At 34.8% G+C, this 19859-nt stretch overlaps 1 protein-coding gene across 3 annotated transcripts in view; it reads left to right on the top strand.

Moving 5' to 3' along the window:
* Gabra2 (gamma-aminobutyric acid type A receptor subunit alpha2) overlaps window positions 1-19629 on the top strand; it is a 140887-nt gene extending 121258 nt beyond the window's left edge. For 2 of the 3 annotated variants that reach the window (XM_006979671.4, XM_076546418.1), the window contains exons 9-10: window positions 5305-5507; window positions 18046-19629. In XM_006979671.4, the coding sequence (XP_006979733.1) occupies window positions 5305-5507; window positions 18046-18342 (500 nt within the window). In that variant the 3' untranslated portion in view covers window positions 18343-19629. Of the gene's footprint in view, window positions 1-5304; window positions 5508-11228; window positions 11409-18045 lie in introns of all 3 variants that reach the window. The other variant, XM_042257494.2, reaches the window with a different exon arrangement.
* The last annotated feature ends 230 nt before the right edge of the window (window positions 19630-19859 follow it).

The following is a 19859-nucleotide window of genomic DNA, read 5'->3' as shown; positions in this document are numbered from 1 at the left end:
AAACTCTGTAAAGATCAATTAGTCTTGTCAGAGTAACTACAAAATAATAAAAAGTGTGAAAACATGAAAATAAATATACGTATGATGTGCCAGATTTTATCCTCAGTATCTACTTAACTTCAGGTGTACAAAAGCAGAGTAAATGTTGTCATTAGCAGAATTTCAGAAGAGTGTCATTAGCCTGGATATATAACAAATGCTGGATAATAACAAATCCACAGAAGAAAGGAGCAACTGTGAAGATTACTCTATGACAAAATGTAAAAGATAGTTTAAATATATATATATATATTGAGCATCTTGTTTTACTCAGATTCTGAAGTTAAATACACAATGCGAGAGCTATATATACAAGTGAAATAAGTGTAAAGGAATAATGGTATAATTTGTGATGGAGTTATAGTAAGCTAAAATGTGTATGCTGTTGATATATAGTTAGCATTAATCTAAATTATGTTATCATAAATTTTAGTGCCCAATAAAACCACTAAAAAATAGTTTAAGGTACAATGTTTAAAAGTATCAGGTTGTTCTCTGTTTCTTTTAACAAAACAGGTGTTCATATACTTTATAGACGAAGAGAAGTCATTTTTTTCAGGCTGAATTTCTAAGATGAAGTGGATCCATTTATCCATTTGCTTAGCTTCTAATGAGAGCCTAATAGTGGATGACATCAGAATGGTTAGGAGTGCTTCCTGAAAAAAAAAAATCGATAGTAAAACACAAAGCCAGGGCTATTCAAGGACAAGCCTTAAACAAACGCTCTCTCTCTCTCTCTCTCTCTCTCTCTCTCTCTCTCTCTCTCTCTCTCTCTCTCTCTCTCTCTCTCCCCCTCTCTCCCCCCTGGGTCTTGTGCTTCCTTTCTTCTATCCTCCCTTCTCTTACTTTCTGTATCTTTGCTTTCTCACTCTCTTTCCTTGCTGGCTTGCCCCCCAAATAGAATCTCACATTACCCTAATGTGCATTACCTTAACATATTTGGTGACTGAAATACTAGTGATGGTATAAAGGTGAAACAAAAAGTAAAATAGTAGAAAAAAATCAGCATTCAAAAAGATTTTAAAAATCCATTAAGTTTTAGGTAGCTTGATCAAGAATAAAAGAGAGAGAAGTCTCAGATATCCAAAAGCAGTTGGGGCTGGCTTATATATATATGTTGATATATGCACTCTGTCCAGATGTGGTTTTCTGCGATGATCTCCATTTGTTGTAAAGAGTGGTTTGTTTGATGAGGGGTGGTAGTTACACTTATCTGAGGATAAAAGGATAAAATTTCAAATGCAGTAAGGAATTATTCTGGACTAGCAAAGTGATAGTAATAGAGTCTTTTCTAATGTTCATGACTTAACTATCCCTAGGAAGATGACTAGGTTTTCAATACCAGGCAAGATTTCCATTCAGTTAAGTTCAATTAGGCAACTATTTGCTATCACCAACTTTTGAACCCCACTATTGCTCCTCTATCCCCATCTTGCCATTCTAGTCACTGCTGTCCTTTGTAGGTATTGGAGCTGGGTCAGACTGTGAGTTTCTTCCCTCCTCTGGCACCTTTCATAGTATTTTCTGGAGCCATGGAAGCTAGGCTGCAGGAAAGAGGCTCTTTAGGTCAGCTCCAGTTCAAATCATCCAAATCCTATGTCTTAATAATGTGTCTTCAGCCCAACTGGCATCTCCCCCTCTCTCTCTCTCTCTCTCTCTCTCTCTCTCTCTCTCTCTCTCTCTCTCTCTCTCTCTCTCTCTCTCTCTCTCTCTCGTGTGTGTGCCTCTTTGTGTAAGGGGGATATTACTAGTGAATATAGGAAAAAATGCAAGTCACATGATTATTTTGCTAACTGTTGTATGCTGACAGTTTGGAAACTTCAAATGAGCCAATTTCTAGAAAAAAAAATAGTTGCTCAAATTCATGTAGTACCATAAACAAACTTATAGTAAATAAAGCTATCAGCTTTGGGATGAAAAACTTCCAACCAAGCCAAGTTCAGTGTCAAATGGCATCTCTAGTGGGTTCTACCAAATAATGAAGGATTGCCATTAATCATTCAGAAACTCCCTGTTTCATTCTATATACAGGTATATAGGTACATTATCAACAGAACAAAATAAAACAAGGAAAAACAAACCAACACACAGAATCTTTGAGAATTTAGGTATAATTCTCTTAGCAGAATACAAGAAAACTGAACCAGGCATGTTTTAAAATAATTCAGCATTCTGGCTACAATTTATCATAGGAATGCAAGGTTGGCTTGCCATAAAACTCAGCCATTACAATGAAGATTATTACTGGCAATTGGGGAAAAAAACTCCTATTATCTCAGTAGATAAGTAACTTTTAACAAAATAAAAATGTTTTCATTATAAAAATGTCATAAAAAAAACCTGCAATAGCAGAGAATTTCTTCAGCCTTTTATAAAGCATCTAACAAAAACTACAGATAACATGTATTTATAGGAAAAGGACAAATCTTTTCTTTTTAATATTATAAAGAAGACATTTCTATTTTTACTAATTGCTTAAATATTATACTGTTTCTTAATAGGAAAATTAGAGAAGAAAAGCAAAAGGCATGCAAAATGGAAGAAAAGAAGTAAAACTGTATTTGCTTATAATATAATTTTATATATAAATGACATCTGTAAATAAACAACATAAAATATTAGAGCTATTAAAGATATTCATCAAATTTTTAGAGTACAAAATGAAAATGCAGTTTTGTTTCTGTTATGCCACCAGTGAATAATTTAAATAATGTTAAAATCATTACATTTGTATTAGCAAAGAAGTAAATGAAAAACCAGTAAGCAAATCAAAGGTTTGAAAGATGTGTGCACTGTAACCTAGTAGCTGCTAGTAGATTCTGTGGGAGGAGCAACCTTCTTTTCAGTTAGATAGCTACTGAGTAAACCACCATGTTCTAAGGGATACTTTCATATCCGTAGTCACACAAATAGCCTGGTTAAATTCAATGAGTCACAAAGCAAAACAAAAGGAATTCTTGTAGGCAGAATGTCTTTTCATTCTTGCTTATTGTATTGTAGTCATATGAATACACACAGTTATACATTTGGATGTATCCATTTGTCCATTTGAACAAAAATATGGAAAGAAAATATCCGTCAGTATAAAACCTTTCAATATGGTGCATTAAACATCATTTATATCTATTGCAAAAGTATTTTTTAATGTTTTTCACACTTTTTAAAAGCCCTTTAATTACTTTTACTTAGTGTGTGTGTGTGTGTGTGTGTGTGTGTGTGTGTGTGTGTGTGTGTGCATGTGGAAGTTGAAGACAATTTGTGAGAATTTATTCTCTTCTTCAACCATGAATCCCAGAGATTGAACACAGGTAATCATCAGCCTTGATGACAAGTGCCTTTATGAGCTGAGCCATCTTGCTGGAATTATGAGTGTTTTTAATATGGCTCAACAGCAGGTGAGATCAGTTTATTTTCCAACCTTTTATTTCCGCAGTCACCACCATATTCTCTGGATTCACTCATAACTGAATGGAATAATTGTTACTTTTTGCTAGTGATTTTATTTTACATGAGAGGCCAATGCTGCCTTATCCCAAGGGAAAGTGAAACATAAAATAGCCCTCAGATCTTCAAATTATCTAAAGTGGAGTCTATTTCCTTTGTCTTGGTTAGGGTTACTATTGGTGTGAGGAAGCACTATGACCAAAGCTATTTGGGGAGGAAAGGGTTTCTTTGACTTACACTTCCATCACTGTTCATCACTGAAGGAAATCAGGACAGGAACTCAAACAGGGAGGGAATCTGGAGGCAGGAACTGATGCAGAGGCCATGGAGGGTTGAGTCTTACTGATTTGCTATTCATAGCTTGCTCAGCCTGTTTTCTTATAAAACCCTGGACAACCAGCCTAGGTATAGCACCACCCTCAATGGGCTGGGTACTCACCCATCAATCACTAATCAAAAAAAAAAAATACCTTAAAGGTTTGCAAACAGACAAATCTCATGGAGATTTTTTCTTAATTGAGGTTCCCTTCGGTCAAATGACTTTAGCTTGTATCAAATTGACATAAAACCACCTAACACATTTTTTTACTTTTTTTTTGATGCTGTTGATTAGAACTATGGCCTCATCCAAGCTGGGTGACTACACCATTGCTGAGCAACATCCTTAAGCCATTTACTTTCTTTATCTTTTGTATATCCCCCATGCATGCAATTAAGCCTCTGTGGGACCTTCAGTTGATTGTAGCCTTTAATAGCTGGTGCTATAGCTTCCTGCCTCACTTAACACCTTCTTTTTTCTTATAAATGTGAGTTGTTTGGCACTAGAAAGGAATTATATATATTTTGGGGGGGGGGGCGCAAAATGTATCAAATATCCTTTAATTTGAAAATTTAAAACGGCTCCTCACATATGGATACTACAATTACATCATTTACCTCTCCCTTTTACCTTTTAAAATCCTCCTGTGTCCTCCATTTGCTCTCAAATTTATGAATTTTTCTTTAAACATTGCTACATATACATAAAGACAGACAGCCTATTGACTCCACTTAGTGTTGTTTATATGTATTTGTGATTAGAACTGACCACTTAAGACTGGATTGGCTAACAGGAGCTTTTCCCTGGAGAAGATATTCTCTCTCTTTCTACAACAGATAATTTCATGTATTTTTTTCATCTTCAAATGGGACTTTATAATTCTTTTCAAATGCAGATTTTTATTTTACAAGTTTTGTTCCTAGCAGTTTGCTTTATTTCTAACCAAATTTGTGTAATGTTACAAAAGAGATCAGACCTCTTCAAAACCAGAGTTAATTCCATACATACACAGCATTACTTAAATAAAAGAAAACATGTTAATCACTTCTCAATCATATTCCCACTGTAATTAGTGTGAGGGTTTGCTCAGGTGGTTTCGCATGATTCATCTAAATAAAACAAATCAATGTTATTATGAGGTATTGTCGATGAGTTCTTATGTTAATGCTGATGAGTAACAGGTCACTCTACAGTGCCTGTGTTCTGTCATACCTAACAGTGCCACACTACTACCAGTCTTTTTAAATATCAACGGTACTAAGAGAAAATGGAATCAATGCAGAAGAAAGTGAAAAAAGGAAGACACTTCCAGGCTCCGTTTGGTGTCTCTATTTCCAGAAGTATTACCATACTGTCATACTAAGTATAGCCCACTTGAACTCTTTGCTAATACTTTCTCGTGGGTAGGAATAACAAAATAGCTTCCAGAGAAGGAAAAGAACAACGTTGGGATACTCTCTCTTCCCGCCACTGACTGTGCTCCTGTTCCTTATCTTTTACAGGAGTGACAACTGTTCTCACCATGACGACACTCAGCATCAGTGCTCGAAATTCTCTCCCCAAAGTGGCTTATGCCACCGCCATGGACTGGTTTATTGCCGTTTGTTACGCATTTGTGTTCTCGGCCCTAATTGAATTTGCGACTGTGAATTACTTCACCAAAAGAGGATGGGCTTGGGATGGGAAGAGTGTAGTAAATGACAAGGTAAGTGTGAGCTCGCTGCTCATCTACTGAAGAGAATTTTGCATACATTCAAGCTTGTGGCAGAGTTCTTCCTAAAATTTGATATTGAGAAATTCGGTATCAACTTTCAAAAGTTTGTTCTTGCTTGAAATCCTCTTAAAGTGCTCGTAATGGTGACACTTCTTAAAACCACTCCTCAGCATCTGTGGGGTTCTGTATCCAACAGTGTTGCGTTTTCACACATGCTCTCTCTCAAATTTACAGTAAGAAGTGTATCTTCTTAATTCTAGTCTTCCATAGTGAAGTATGTCAAGCTCATTATAACTGTTTATTGGCTCCAGCTCATATAATTGACCAATAAGTGTACTGGAACCCAGGTCTGTCTACCCATAAAATCCATGCATTTAATCTATCATGAAACATTAGGATAGAGCTTTGAAAAGAAAGTGAGCATTAATTTCACCTATTGAAGAATTTGTGGCTCTGACAGTGGGTCAATGACTCTTCAGCCATCCGTATTTCTATACTACTTTGTAAGAGTGAAGGTAGCACTTTATCTTTCTGATACCATATGAAGCAAATACGTGGAAACTGAAATACCCAAGGATTTTTAAATTGCTCATGGGGTCTAATTGGGGAAAACTAACTTTTAATATTATTTTTAAGATTATTGACACATACATTTTCATGTCTCAAGTATTGAGGCTAATGAGATATTTGTGTATAGATATATCAATGGTTTTATTTCTAATTTTATAAATTGATATTTGCTTTAGGAAAAGACTATAATCTAACATGCTGTAATAATTTTAGTAGTGGTAGAATATTCTGACAGTTTCTTTGAACACTTTATTATATGATTTTTCCCATAAAATTTTGTACACCTTCGTTGTGATTTGATTTTTGTTTTAGTTATTTGAATATATATACATATTTCATTTCTATACCTTGTTACAGTTTAATGACACAAAGCTTGAATGTTACAGTTTAAAACACTTGTTCTTTTTTCTCATTTATAAGCTATAGAAATTCTAATTATAGTTGTTAGTTTATTTGTACATGACATTTATCTACTAACAGAAGTGGTGATGATATTGAAAGGGACTTAATCAATTTTCTATGCCTAACTTCTGGTTGATTCCAGCATTTCCATTACATTTTATTGTTGATTTTTGTTTTTTCATTCCCCACATAGTGAATTACTTTTCATTTTATTTATGTGATTACTTCTCTTTAACTATATTGGTTATACATATACTTTTTCCGTAGACGGGGTGTGACTAGGATGGTGCACCTAGTTTCAAAGTTGTTGTTGGGTAAATTATATTTATTATAAATATGGTAATACACCAATGAGAGAGCCTATTTATCTTAACTGAAATGTGTTAAACAACTTTATAATGCTGTGTTTACATGTGTACTTTATCCAATTTCTTTATTAAAATGAAATTAGAGCTATATTCCCTTAACTTACTCTGAAAATAAGGAGGTATTTAGAGATGAAAGAAAATCAAGTCCAGTGCTAAGAGGTGACTAGCTGCCCACAGACATTTCACTAAATCCTGCCTTCTGCTTTAATTTAATTAGATTTGATTTTTAGGCTGATAAGGGTTTTCTTGACATACAGAATTTTTTGTCCTTTTACAATCAGTTGCCCATAGGTAGTCCTTTTGCTTTGAGTATTTATAAATATAAGTGACTAAAGTCCTATTCTCAGTCAACACAAAGAACATCTAGCGCCCTTAAATGTTTTATTAAAATACAGAGTATTAACTTGACACATAAAAAAAAACTTAGAGATATATGTCCACACTGTGTGTTGAAAAACAAGAAATGTGTACTTAAATTTAATCTATCTAGACTCTAGACTTTACATACAAGATTGTGAACAAATGATATTTAAGATTTTTATTAAAAAATAGTTAACAAAGCCATACATTTATGCTTCAGCTACTTTTGAACCCTAGGGTCTTGAAGAGCCTTTATACTATGCTAGCCTCAGTTGTGACATGAGCAAAGAAAATTTCATTCTTAAAAGTGTATCAAAGAGTCAAATTCTAAAAGGACACAAGAGCCCCCAAGTACTTCTAAAAGACCCTATGCCTTGTGGCCATTCTCTAGCCCCTAACTGGGCTTCCACTTCTGTTGCTTAAGCCTCTGGTGCTTTCTCAGACTTATTCCACCCCTTGTTACTTTCTTGCTTTAATTCTTAGAAATGACCTTTTGCTATTTTACTACCTCATTCATATTTTCCCGTGAAGAGGCTTAGCTAACTTGCCATAAAAGCAAAGGAGGATCACCCAGATCTTACATCATTGTTTCTCTCCATCCCGATCCCCTGAGTCCACTGTCCTTTTACCACCCAAGCTCTGTGAAATGAGTTCTCCCCTGTCATATTCTTTTCCTTCAGTTCTTAGTCCTCTGTGCCGAGTTTCTTCCCTTCACTGCCCTGTAACTGGCATTCCCTAACTTAATATAGCATGTGAGTTTTTCCACTTCCCCTTGGGATCCTCACTGAGCCTTCTGCTGCTATGTTGAAGACACTGTCTTGGGTTCAACTGTGCAACATTTTCTCTTTTCATTAAGAAATGCTTCAGTAATGTCAGCATCCTTTGCTCACACTCTGGCAGCTGCCACAATTCATTCCATCCTGTGAAGTCCTGTGCCAGAGTCAGATGCATCGAGCTTCTCTGGCATGCTCATGTTCCCCAGACAAAGCCAAGTCGGCCTTCTTAGATGCTTTTGCTTGTGTCTTATTGTTTGCAATGTGGTTCTCAAATTCCAGGTTATACTGGGAATATTTGCAAGATTCATTTGCTGTTACAAATCACATAATTCTTGCTTGTTGTTGACACCAATTTCAGTTTTTGATGTCATTTCTGAGTACTTCTTTCCAATATTATTGAGTCCCGTTAAAAGTATAAGTATGTATGCTTTCTTGATTTTTGGAAATACTTTATCATTCTTTGTGAAAGAATGGTTGTAATTTAAGTCTGCCAATCATTATAATGACAGCTTTGTTATTTTAATAAATCATTTACTTCTGGTCAGTTGCACAGTATCTTACATATTATACATATTCAGTAAATATGGCCTGAATTATTGAAGTATTGCCAATTCAATGATCTATAACCAATATTCTTGTCTTACAGTTCAACATCATATCTGTATTATAAACTACATCTTCCTTTTATCTCCCAGTATATATATATATATATATATATATATATATATATATATATATATATATATATATATCCATCATATATATGTGTTCATCATATGTATCTACCCATCATGTGTATATATATGACTATCATACACACACATATCCATCTTATTTCCTAGTTGTTCCCATCTGACTTTAACATTGCAACCTTTGAGAACTGCCTGTGCTGAAATATTTCTAGTCATTTACAAATTTTGTGATAAAATGTCAAGGATTGGGGCTTGAGAGTTGGCTCAGCAGTTAAAAACACTGGCTGCTCTTCCAGAGGAGAATTGGATTCCCAGCACCCACATGTTTACTGACAACTCTCTGTACCTGTAATGGCAGGGGGGTTGACACCCTCATGTGCCCTCCTCAGGCACTGAAAACATAGTCAGTATACCTGCATACAAGCAGGGCAAACACTCAGACACATAAAATTAATTAATGAATGAACTAAAATGCTTTAATTAAAAAGTAAATAATGTAGAAAGTTGGGTCAGAGTAGCTGCTTCTGGTATGTGTCTGGTGAACTGTTTGTACCCTGTGGGAAAGTCTCTTGACTCAATGTTCTTAACAATGAAATGGCACCAGTAACTTCAGCTCAGAATCACTTAGGTGTTCTCAGGCACTGGAAAACCTAGTGTTAGTGTGCAACGGTGGTGTCTGTAAAATTATTATTAATGGGCAATAATGTAATCATTAATAAGCATGGATATTAGCAGTCTCTTTACACCCCCCCCACACACACAAGAAAAAAAAAGACAAAGAAAAAGAAAGAATAGCAAAGCAAAGAAAATGAAACCTAATCTACTTTTGACCTTTTCTATGCTCATGTCTAGGTACTTATCAGAAATTGATACTTCAGTCAGGAACATGGCATAATGTCACATTCCAACAAATAGATATTTCTCAGGATCTGTCATATTGACTCATGCTAATTATCCTTCCTACAAACCTCATGATGTATCTCACTATTATTTTACAAATTATTTACTGCTTCCTGCCTTTAATCAAGTTTTTCTTTAACACACATTGATCTCTTAAAGTTACCTAAAACACAATGCAAATCATTTAACTTTTCAGCTCTATGATGAGTTACCTAAGATAGTAATTCAAGGCTAATATGGTCGAAATATGTGGTTTCCTTGCATGATGAGTGATAGGTAGAATTTTCTAAAAGTATTGTGCATTTATTCTTACAAGCCTGTAAATGTCTTTAGTTTAAGGCTGAGGGTTATTTTAGTAAAATGATTTGGTTATGGACACACATTTTACAAGTGTTGAATCTGAAGTACACGCTATCCAGGGTTGGTGCGCATATTCAGCTTTAACCTGTTACAACTCACAGTCATTTCCCTCAAAATCTTATGGCTTGTCATGTCTCTAGTATTTACCATGCTGCATCTTCTTGGTGTAATATCCTCTTTCTTTCTTTGACTCCAAATTGAGGAAAATAAAGTCTTGCAGACTTCCATAAATAAATTTAACCCCTCTGATTTTCCAGAGCACTAGGCAGTAATTTGATTTCTATCAGTTTCCCTAAATTATAGTTTTATTATAAATAATTATTTTTACCACTAGATTAGAAAATGGGAGAATTATGGTTTGTCTTATTAACTATTGTGTCTTTTGTCACCTAGCATACTGTCTAGCACATAATTGACCTTAGCTCTCTTTTCAAGCATTGTTAGCTTTAATTCAATTCTCTGAATTGTTTTTCACTTATAAACTTATAAACTAAGCTCAAACTGGCCAAAAAAAAAAATCAGAGAATACACAAGATAATAAATCACACAAAATACAGCTATAAAGATATAATACCCAAACTTATGGAATGAACCATTGTTCTTTGATTCATTCTATTAATTTGTAGATAACACCACATTTTAAAGTGTATTTATTCATTTATTTTCATTTATAAATTTAAATTTTTATCTTATTTTGTATATGGATGTTTTGTCTACATGTATGTCTGTGTGCCAAGGGTGCCTGGTGCCCATGGAGGCCAGAAGAAGGCATCAGATCTCCTAGAACTGGAGTTACAGATGGTTGTGAGCTGCAACATGGGTGCTGGGAATTGAACCCATGTCTTCTGAAACAGCAGCCAATGCTCTTAATTGCTGAGTCATCTCTCCAGTCCCTTGTTTGCAGTTTTGACATTGTCTTATTCCAAAATAATTTCAGGTAACTTATTAAAAAACTATGTAATCAAATTATAATATATTAAAATTATAAAGTAGAAGTAGAGAAATAAGAACAGAAGAAAATTAGGTTTAAGTATTCTGTAATAGCTGGCCCACTGGCAACAATTCACAGTTGTAGTTATACTTAACATTCTAAAGTTATTACTCAGCAAATTTCTAGCTCTGTTTGGGGCACTATGTTTTGAATTAAAAAAAGAGAAAAGGTAAATTTTCATAAAGAAAAAATTTCTGTTGCTATTATGTTAGGGTGAGCTGGGTACTATATCAAGTGATGTCATTTTTTCACAATAAATGCTGTAATGAATTTCATATTAATGTTTCTTGTAGTCCCCTTCAATAAAAGCTGAAGGCATTATATTCACACACAACTCAGTGAAGGCATTTCTTCAAGGAGCTAAACTAATATGGTCCAAGTATATAGCTTTCTCATGGTCCAGTTTAAGCCAAGCAAAGCCTTTAGAGTACTTACAGAAGCGGATGGACTGTTTAATCTTCACACACTCTTCTGTAAGTATAATTTTTCTCAGTCAGGATGGTTAGTCAGTTAATGGTAGTACTATCTGGCCAGGGAGCATGTTGCTGTTCTTCAAGTACTGGACTTTCCAATGGTCATTTAAAAAAAAAACTGTAAAATGACCATATGGCATTGTAAAAAGAGCATATATTTGCCTATAGAAACCTTGGTTTTTCCTCCAGGGCCTGTTACATTGACTATTTGATAGGAGTTCTCACATGCCTCCTATAAGGGCCAATTTCTGCAACCACAATAGTTATATTCATTCATATGACACATCTTCTGATTGGTGCCCATATTTAGGTAGATGATTTTTTTTTTTGGTTTTTTGAAACAGGGTTTCTCTGTGTAGCTTTGCACCTTTCCTGGAGCTCACTTGGTAGCCCAGGCTGGCCTCGAACTCACAGAGATCCGCCTGGCTCTGCCTCCCAAGTGCTGGGATTAAAGGAGTGCGCCACCAATGCCCAAGGTAGATGATTTTTTAAATTTGCTAGTATGTTACTTCTCTGCCCCATAAAGGATGTCAAGTGTATAAACAATTATGTAAAAACCTTTGGATTCAGCAATCAAAATTCTTCTAGATCTGAATTGTATCAACAATTCCCAATAATGTAACAAAATCAATATATGTTGAGTCTTATCAAATATATTTTTACTAATATTTTTATTATTTGAAAGTTCCTTGCACATAAATTGATCTTATCCATTGATCACCATCTCCCTCCTACTCCTTCAGTATACCTACCCTGTCTTTCTCCTAGATTCGTGTTCTCTCTTTGCTTAATTTTGCTATTAATTATCACTTGCATCCAATTAGTGCTGCCTATTTTCACATGAGTGTGTGACCATTCACTGTGGCAGGAGCAAACCAACAAGAGGTATATAGGAGAGTTTCTGTCCATCCCCTACAGTGATGAGCTTTGTTACATTCTTCATTTGTTTCATTTTACTTCACTGACAACTGAGCTATCAACATACTGTATAACAATGTGATAGTTTATTGTTTTTTACCAAGATCTATATAAAAATGTACTATTTGTTCACTGATCAAAAGCACCACCCCTGACCCATTATTACTTTATATACCACCCAAACACATCTTGCCCAGCACCACATATAAGTTGAGGCTACTTGTTCAATGTCTAGTCTTCCACAGCTCTACATTGTGAAATTGTGTCCCTTGAGATAATAATGTAGTAGAATTGTGAATATGCAGTTGCTTTTATTCCTATCTAACAAAGTATTTCTTTTGTCTTATAAAGCAGATTACTTTACATTACATTTAAAGAATTATTTAAACTTGTTTTTTAATAGAATCCTTCCATCTTGAAAAGCATTTCTGAGTCAGCTTTGGGCCAGCAACTATGCTAGGATCCCTGCAGGACATTCTGTTTTCAATCTGCTTACAGTTAAATGAAAAACAATGGAAAAAGATCATGTATGTGTTATTACAGCAACTAGTGTCATAAGGCTATGGTAAGACATGGCAAGGCCACTTAAGGCAAACAGTAGGAAGTGATGCCTCACTGAGTGTGACTCAAAGCTCAGTCACTACTAATATAACAATGGTACAAACTCCAGTGTATCAGACTTAAGGACCAATACATGTTAATTATGAGATCATGACTGAAATGTGGCACCATTCACAGGCTAAGGAATGTGCATGAACAGCAAATGGAGACTTTTAAGCTGAGCTTATTTTCGAATGATTTCTGTTTTAATTATGAAAAGACACAAACAAAAACAAAAATATGGTGAAATAGATGGGTTGAGTGCTGTAGAGAGGATTTCTTCTTATTGGTCATATATATATATATATATATATATATATATATATATATATATAATATATATATATATATACCAATAATTTCTTTAAATTAGTAAAATATAACACTGTTTACTTGCCTTTGTTTTCATAATTCTCTTTCTAGATGAGTCCATTTTTAATTGTAATGTTACATTTTTAGAAGTTTGCTTCTGTTATTTAGCCTGGATTTGTATCACTCTGTTTGCTGCTATAGCTCTCCAAGTGACAGAGAATGACTTACTCCATGCCTGAATATTGAAAAAAACATGTTAAGTTAGCCTATAGGGAAATAAGTAGTAGGAAGAATGAGAAATTTTCTAGTTTTTTTCAAGATTCAAAACAATACAGAAATATCACAGAATGCCTTCATGGCAATGAGTTCTTTTTAGTACAGTTAGCACAACAAGTTTTATTTGATGATTTCTCTTCAAGTGTATATGTAGGTATAAGCCAAGAATTAAACACCAAAGTAAATACAGCTGAGAGAGGTCAGTGTATCATGAAATACAGAAATATTCCATTGTGGTCTATCTTGATTCACAGCCTGAATAATATTCAAATATCTCCTTATAATAATGTTTATCTCAGCTCTATTCTTGTTAATAGAAGTCAATATTGAACCAGGCAAGGTAATATATATATATACACATAAATAATATATATAATTATTTTATTTCTTAAAAATAATGAAAAGAGAATGGTAAATGTAGTATACATTATATATTGTACTTCCAAAATAATTTTATAGTGTTTTTGTTAATTATTTGTAAAAGACACACATTATAATATGTATTTGATCATAACCATCCCTTATCTCCCTCTAATTTCCACTAGAAATGCCCCCACATTCCCTCTGAACTGGATGTCACTCAAATTTTATGTTGTTTATATCCTGTGTCTAATTGTTGCTGCCCTATGTGTATGTGTATGAGGTTAAACACTACAGCATGAGCAAGCTACCAGTGACCACACTCTCAAGGAGACATAGATCTCCCTTCTCCAAGGACCATCACCCAGAGTAGCTCCTCAGCTAGAAACTGAGCCTCATGAGCCCTTTCCCCATTTGTGCTGGAATTTTGATTGTCTTGATTATGTACGAACCTTCTGCAGGGAACCTGAGCTCACAGTGCAAAGCTATGCCTTGTCTTTAAATCAGCACTTCACAGGATATCTCCCTTCCAATGGCTCTTACATTATTTTTCCTCCTCTAATGTGATATTTAGTACCCAAGCTTTAGAAGAGGGGATTGATATAGATGTCCCAATCATGGGTCAGCACTCATGTTCATTTATCCTCAGCATTTTGATCAACTGTGTGTCTCTGGATTGATCACTGCCCACTGCAAAAAGTAATAACTCTAATGTTGAGAGCAGTACACAATTATGGGCATCAACATGTATATTTGGAAGTCAGTTTGATAGTATAATTATTGATCTAAGTAAAGGTAGTAGCCTCCTCCTAGGACCATGAGTTCTTCACCTGCCAACCCCAATTTAAATACCAAGTATGAGTCCCCTCTTGTGTTACAGATTTTAGATCCTATCAGAAAGTATCTGGTTACCCTTATATCATCTTGTCTGAGAAGTTAGTGTTGTAGTATATAGGGGCCATGCTGGGTGAGACACATCATGTCATTTCTTCTGCACTGGGATGCTTAGCATCTTCCATCACTATGAAAGCTAGTCATCAGGGAGGAGTTCTAGTCAGTGACAATCTAATTTCACTAATGCATCTTCATGTTGTAAGTTTGCTATCAACTCAATAACATATTTCTCTGTGTATATTTAATTTTAAACAAAGAAGAGCATTTAGAATCATCATTATTTTCAACTGCAGTGAGAAGAACAACATTATCTTTAAACAAGATATATCATGAGCCAGCAAAGCTGTGCATGCTGTGGCTAGGATTAGAGGATACCGAACACCATATGGAGGTCTTATACATCATCCAGTGAACTTGTTAGAGTTCACATGCCAAGAGCTAGGGTGTATGACTGTTAGACTTTCCTTGCTGTTGATATGAAAATGGTATAGTTTCTAACTTCCAAAAGAGTGTTTTGATGGCAGGTCAGCCATTTGTTTCTTGCTTAGCCCTTCTCTAGATTTGTGCATTTATCTTTAGTTATTAAAGCCATATTTTATATATATATATATATATATATATATATATATATATATATATACTAAGATTCACTTTTTTCTTTTACAGTTGAGACAATAAAAAATTCAAACCCATTTTAGAAATGCTACTCTTTTCTTTCTTTTTCTTAAAGGAGTCTGCAGTATTATGACAAAGCAAACACAAAGCCACACAGATACCCAGACTGCTATTTGGGTAGTGACCACTGGCATAGGCGTTTTGTTTATTTGCCATTCATGTACATGTACATTTTATATGTTTTTTATTCATTCTTGATTTTACTACTAACTTTATACACTTAAAATTGAGAGAAGAATCATTGGTCAAACTTAAAATATCATTTCTATTTGTAATCTTACTGCAACAAAATATATCATAAGCTAACTATCTTAACTCATACCACAATTTCTAGTTTAACTTTAATGCCCTATTTCCATGAAACTCTAGAGTCTTTCCATTCAGTGTTTTTGTAGTCTTCTCTAAATACATAATACATTATATCATAATCAAAGGCTATGTACCCTATTACCAGTGACCATTGTCTAGATTATTATAAGTAACAAATGTCACTCCACTTCTCTTGGAGGAAATGATTTCATAATATGAGTATGGCACATGTTAGTTCAACTGTTTACCACAGACAGTCAGTGTGGCGTTTTTATCATTATCTCTCCCTTTTATCCAACCGGAAGCTAGAGCAGAGAGTGGCCAAATGCTTTTTCTCAAGGTTCTCATGCTCTTTAAGCTCAGTCATATTTTTTAGTGCACTTTAGATATATTTTAAACAACCACAGAGCCATGTGTCATGCATTTCCTGTATTGTTAAATATTTTTTTAAGGTGGGCATAGTAATATAATTTTCAACTAGGGCATTTTATAGAAAAAATACTCCAAACAAAAATTTCAGACAAAATGTCATTGCAGAATTTGGAAAGCTGTCACCTCTAACTGCTGTGACTTTTCCCCCAACCATTTCATAAATGGGTGTCCTTGTCATACCATAAAACTTCCTTTTAGCCCTCATTTCTAACCTAATAACATGGGGCTAAAGTAGAACTTGCTTCATATCTTTTATCCTTTTATGTAACTCATTTCTGGCTCATTTTTTGGCATGTAGATAAATCACAATATGTTTATATTATATAATAACCGATAAATAGTATTTGTATTTTCAGGTTCCATTTATCACACACACACACACACACACACACACACACACACATGTAGTTATAGCATATATATATATATATATATATATATATATGCTATAACTACCCCATGAAAGATATTTATGGAAAAGTTTCATGTCATGTGCTGAGGTTACAAAGATCAATATGACATAGATCATCAGCTTTCAGTGAATTCAGAGTATAGTGAGAACAGATATCAATTAAATAATCACATGGTAAAGAAAGTGCTTATATACTTCAATAAGTGTTATGGTGGACACAAATTAAAGTACTCTGAGAGTGAAAGTGTGTGTGTGGGGGGGGAGATTATTTTAGGGTTAGTGTATAGGCAAGGCATTCCATGGAAATGATATTCAAATTCAGGGCAAAATATGAAAGGAAACTAGTCATGTGAAAAATTGGGTGAGTAGAAAGAAGGACTCTAGCAAGCAAATATTTGGAAAACTAAATTTATTTCGCAGGGGTTCATATGTAGTGAACACAAAGAAGGAATGGTTTAAAAGTGCTATTTGTATTCCATGGTCCATGAGCTACTGTTGGAGAGATTCAAGAACAGGAGTAGTGTGGCCTAATTTGTTTCCTAAAGCTCTTCCTGTAGCTATAGTGGCTAAAGACTGAACAGGGTTAGGCCAAACCAGAAGAGCACAAAGGGGAATTGTCTGGAGCAAGTGATAGTAATTGAGACAAGAGCTACTGATACTGAAACTGGGGATCCTTCATTAAGGGGCAGTCGTGGCGCACCCCTTTAATCCCAGGACTCGGGACGCAGAGCCGGGCAGATCTCTGTGAGTTCGAGGCCAGCCTGGTCTACAGAGTGAGTTCCAGGAAAGGCTCCAAAGCTACACAAAGAAACCCTGTCTCGAAAAACAAAACAAAACAAAACAAAAACAAAAACAAACAAACAAAAGAAAACAGAAAGAGGTTGGTGGGTTTAGGGAAGCTGAAAAGATAGAATTCGTATATTTTTATTACAATAGCAATTTGTAGACTTCTATATCCATTAAGTCACATTTTTTTGCAGTCTTAAAATATTACCTTATAAGTTTACCATAAGGTGGAGTTCTGCTACGTGGAAAAATTTGAGTCATTCATTGTCGATGATCATAACTCTTCCTTAAAATCCTTCCATTTGACTTAGTTCTTCACTCATTAATTAAAGAACCATATGTGAGTGACTTGTAAGAGTAAAAATATTATTACAATATTGTGAAAATTTTATTAATAATTGCATTTTCTACTGTTCATTTTCCATGTAAACAACAAACATTGGTTCTCTGGGAAAATGGTGCCTGTATTGTGCTCTATGAGTTTTCTCACTAAATGATTTTAGGATTTACTGGCTGCTCAATTTACTTTTCCTAATTTCTCTTCTCTGCAAATAATGATGCATATTTTAGTATCTTCTCTTTTTTTCTAGAATTTAAACATGTTGGAAATTTTTAAGAAGCATGATAAACCCACACTCTATTAATTTTTGTGTTTTCCAATAGAAAAAAGAAAAAGGTTCCGTCATGATACAGAACAATGCCTATGCTGTGGCTGTTGCCAACTACGCCCCCAATCTTTCCAAAGATCCTGTTCTCTCCACCATCTCTAAAAGTGCAACGACACCAGAACCCAACAAGAAGCCAGAGAACAAGCCAGCTGAAGCCAAGAAAACCTTCAACAGCGTCAGCAAAATTGACAGAATGTCTAGAATAGTTTTCCCAGTTCTGTTTGGTACATTTAATTTAGTTTATTGGGCTACCTATTTAAACAGGGAGCCTGTATTAGGGGTCAGTCCATGAGTCTAGACATTGGTTACCTTTTGGCTATAGCAACATTACACTTGGTTTATTTTGCTATGTACAGTCTTACTAATAACTGCTAATTTATGTCCCAATATGTACAGTATGTATATAGTGGTAGAGCTTACCAGTAGACCTCTAAAGGGGACCTGCATTTGCTAACTCATGGAAATACAGGCAGAAAACATCCCGTGCCAAGAGCCATTGCCTTTTAAAAAGATTTACCTGAGGACCTAGTTTAAAGTGGATTTCAGATCACGAATTTATTTCCTAGTGTTCTAATTATGATGAAAGTTGAGAATCCTCTGTCACCCTTTGCAAAACCTTTGATTTAGATATTACACTAAAAAAAGTCTACTGTTACCTAAGGATGATCAGAATTTAACATTGTTTCTCAAATATGAGTTCTGCATATCTGAATCTCTGAAAGTCTAATCTGCTCCCTCCAGGAGAGTTCAGAAGCCCTGCTAGTGTAATGGGAAGCTTGACACACATATGGAGAAGCTAGAGATGTGAAAACAGCCTTTAATTACTATGTAGACTATCTATAGCCATGTACATATTACAAGCATGACAAGCTCAAATAGCTATGAGTCACCATGACAGGATGTTGATTATGCTTACATTTAAGAACTATTGGAATGTCACGGTCATTCTATTTTTAGCTTGAGAGTTTATTTGAATGTGGTAAACTGAATCTTACAGCTCACTACAATCATTGGGAACTACCTAACAGTATAAAAATGAAGATAAATGGACTTAGTTTTCGAGGCACATGTTGTCAGCTGACTTTTTCTGGTGCTGGAGAGTGGAAGAAAGCAGCCATCTTGACTGCGGTGGAACAAAGTTCATTCATGTCAGACTAGAAAGCTGTGCCAAAAACTCCAAGCGATGAGAATTCATAGGTGTCCTAGGTACAGATGAGCACTTATATGATTCTCTTCTTTCCTGTTTACTGCAAATTCTGCCTTAAGGCTTCTTCTCATCAGGAATCAGAAGCCACTAATTATAAAGGAAAGGGCAGTTAGTTGGCACATTTTTCTGTCTGGAAAGCAGCTCTTTCAGGTAAGAATTAATATAAATCTGCTTTTGTAAATTGCAACTTTAAATTTCATTGACTCGAATTTACAGCAGCTTTGTATACCAGAAGAGGTTTTGGTAAGAGTTGAACATTTTTAAACCACAACTTTAAAACATCATTGACAGATTATGGATTATGTTACACACACACACACACACACACACACACACACACACACACACACACACACACACCATGTAGCTAAATTAGAAAACATGATTTTCAATTTTATATAACTACTGATTATTAATAGTTAAAATTCATTTTTTTCTTTTAGTACTTAAAGACATTATTTATTCCCCTGGAACATGCTAAAGTTAACAGTGTGTTTTTGTCAAAACCAAATTACCTTTGACTGACACGTACATTAGCAGTTATTAGTTGACTTTTAAAATTAAACGCAACTTCATGATGATGTTTTTGTAGAAAACTAAGT

This window comes from Peromyscus maniculatus, chromosome 10, assembly GCF_049852395.1.
Source record: "Peromyscus maniculatus bairdii isolate BWxNUB_F1_BW_parent chromosome 10, HU_Pman_BW_mat_3.1, whole genome shotgun sequence".
NCBI lineage: Eukaryota > Metazoa > Chordata > Mammalia > Rodentia > Cricetidae > Peromyscus > Peromyscus maniculatus.
The sequence above is the reverse complement of the archived record's forward strand: the minus strand, read 5'-3'. Positions and strand labels throughout refer to the sequence as shown.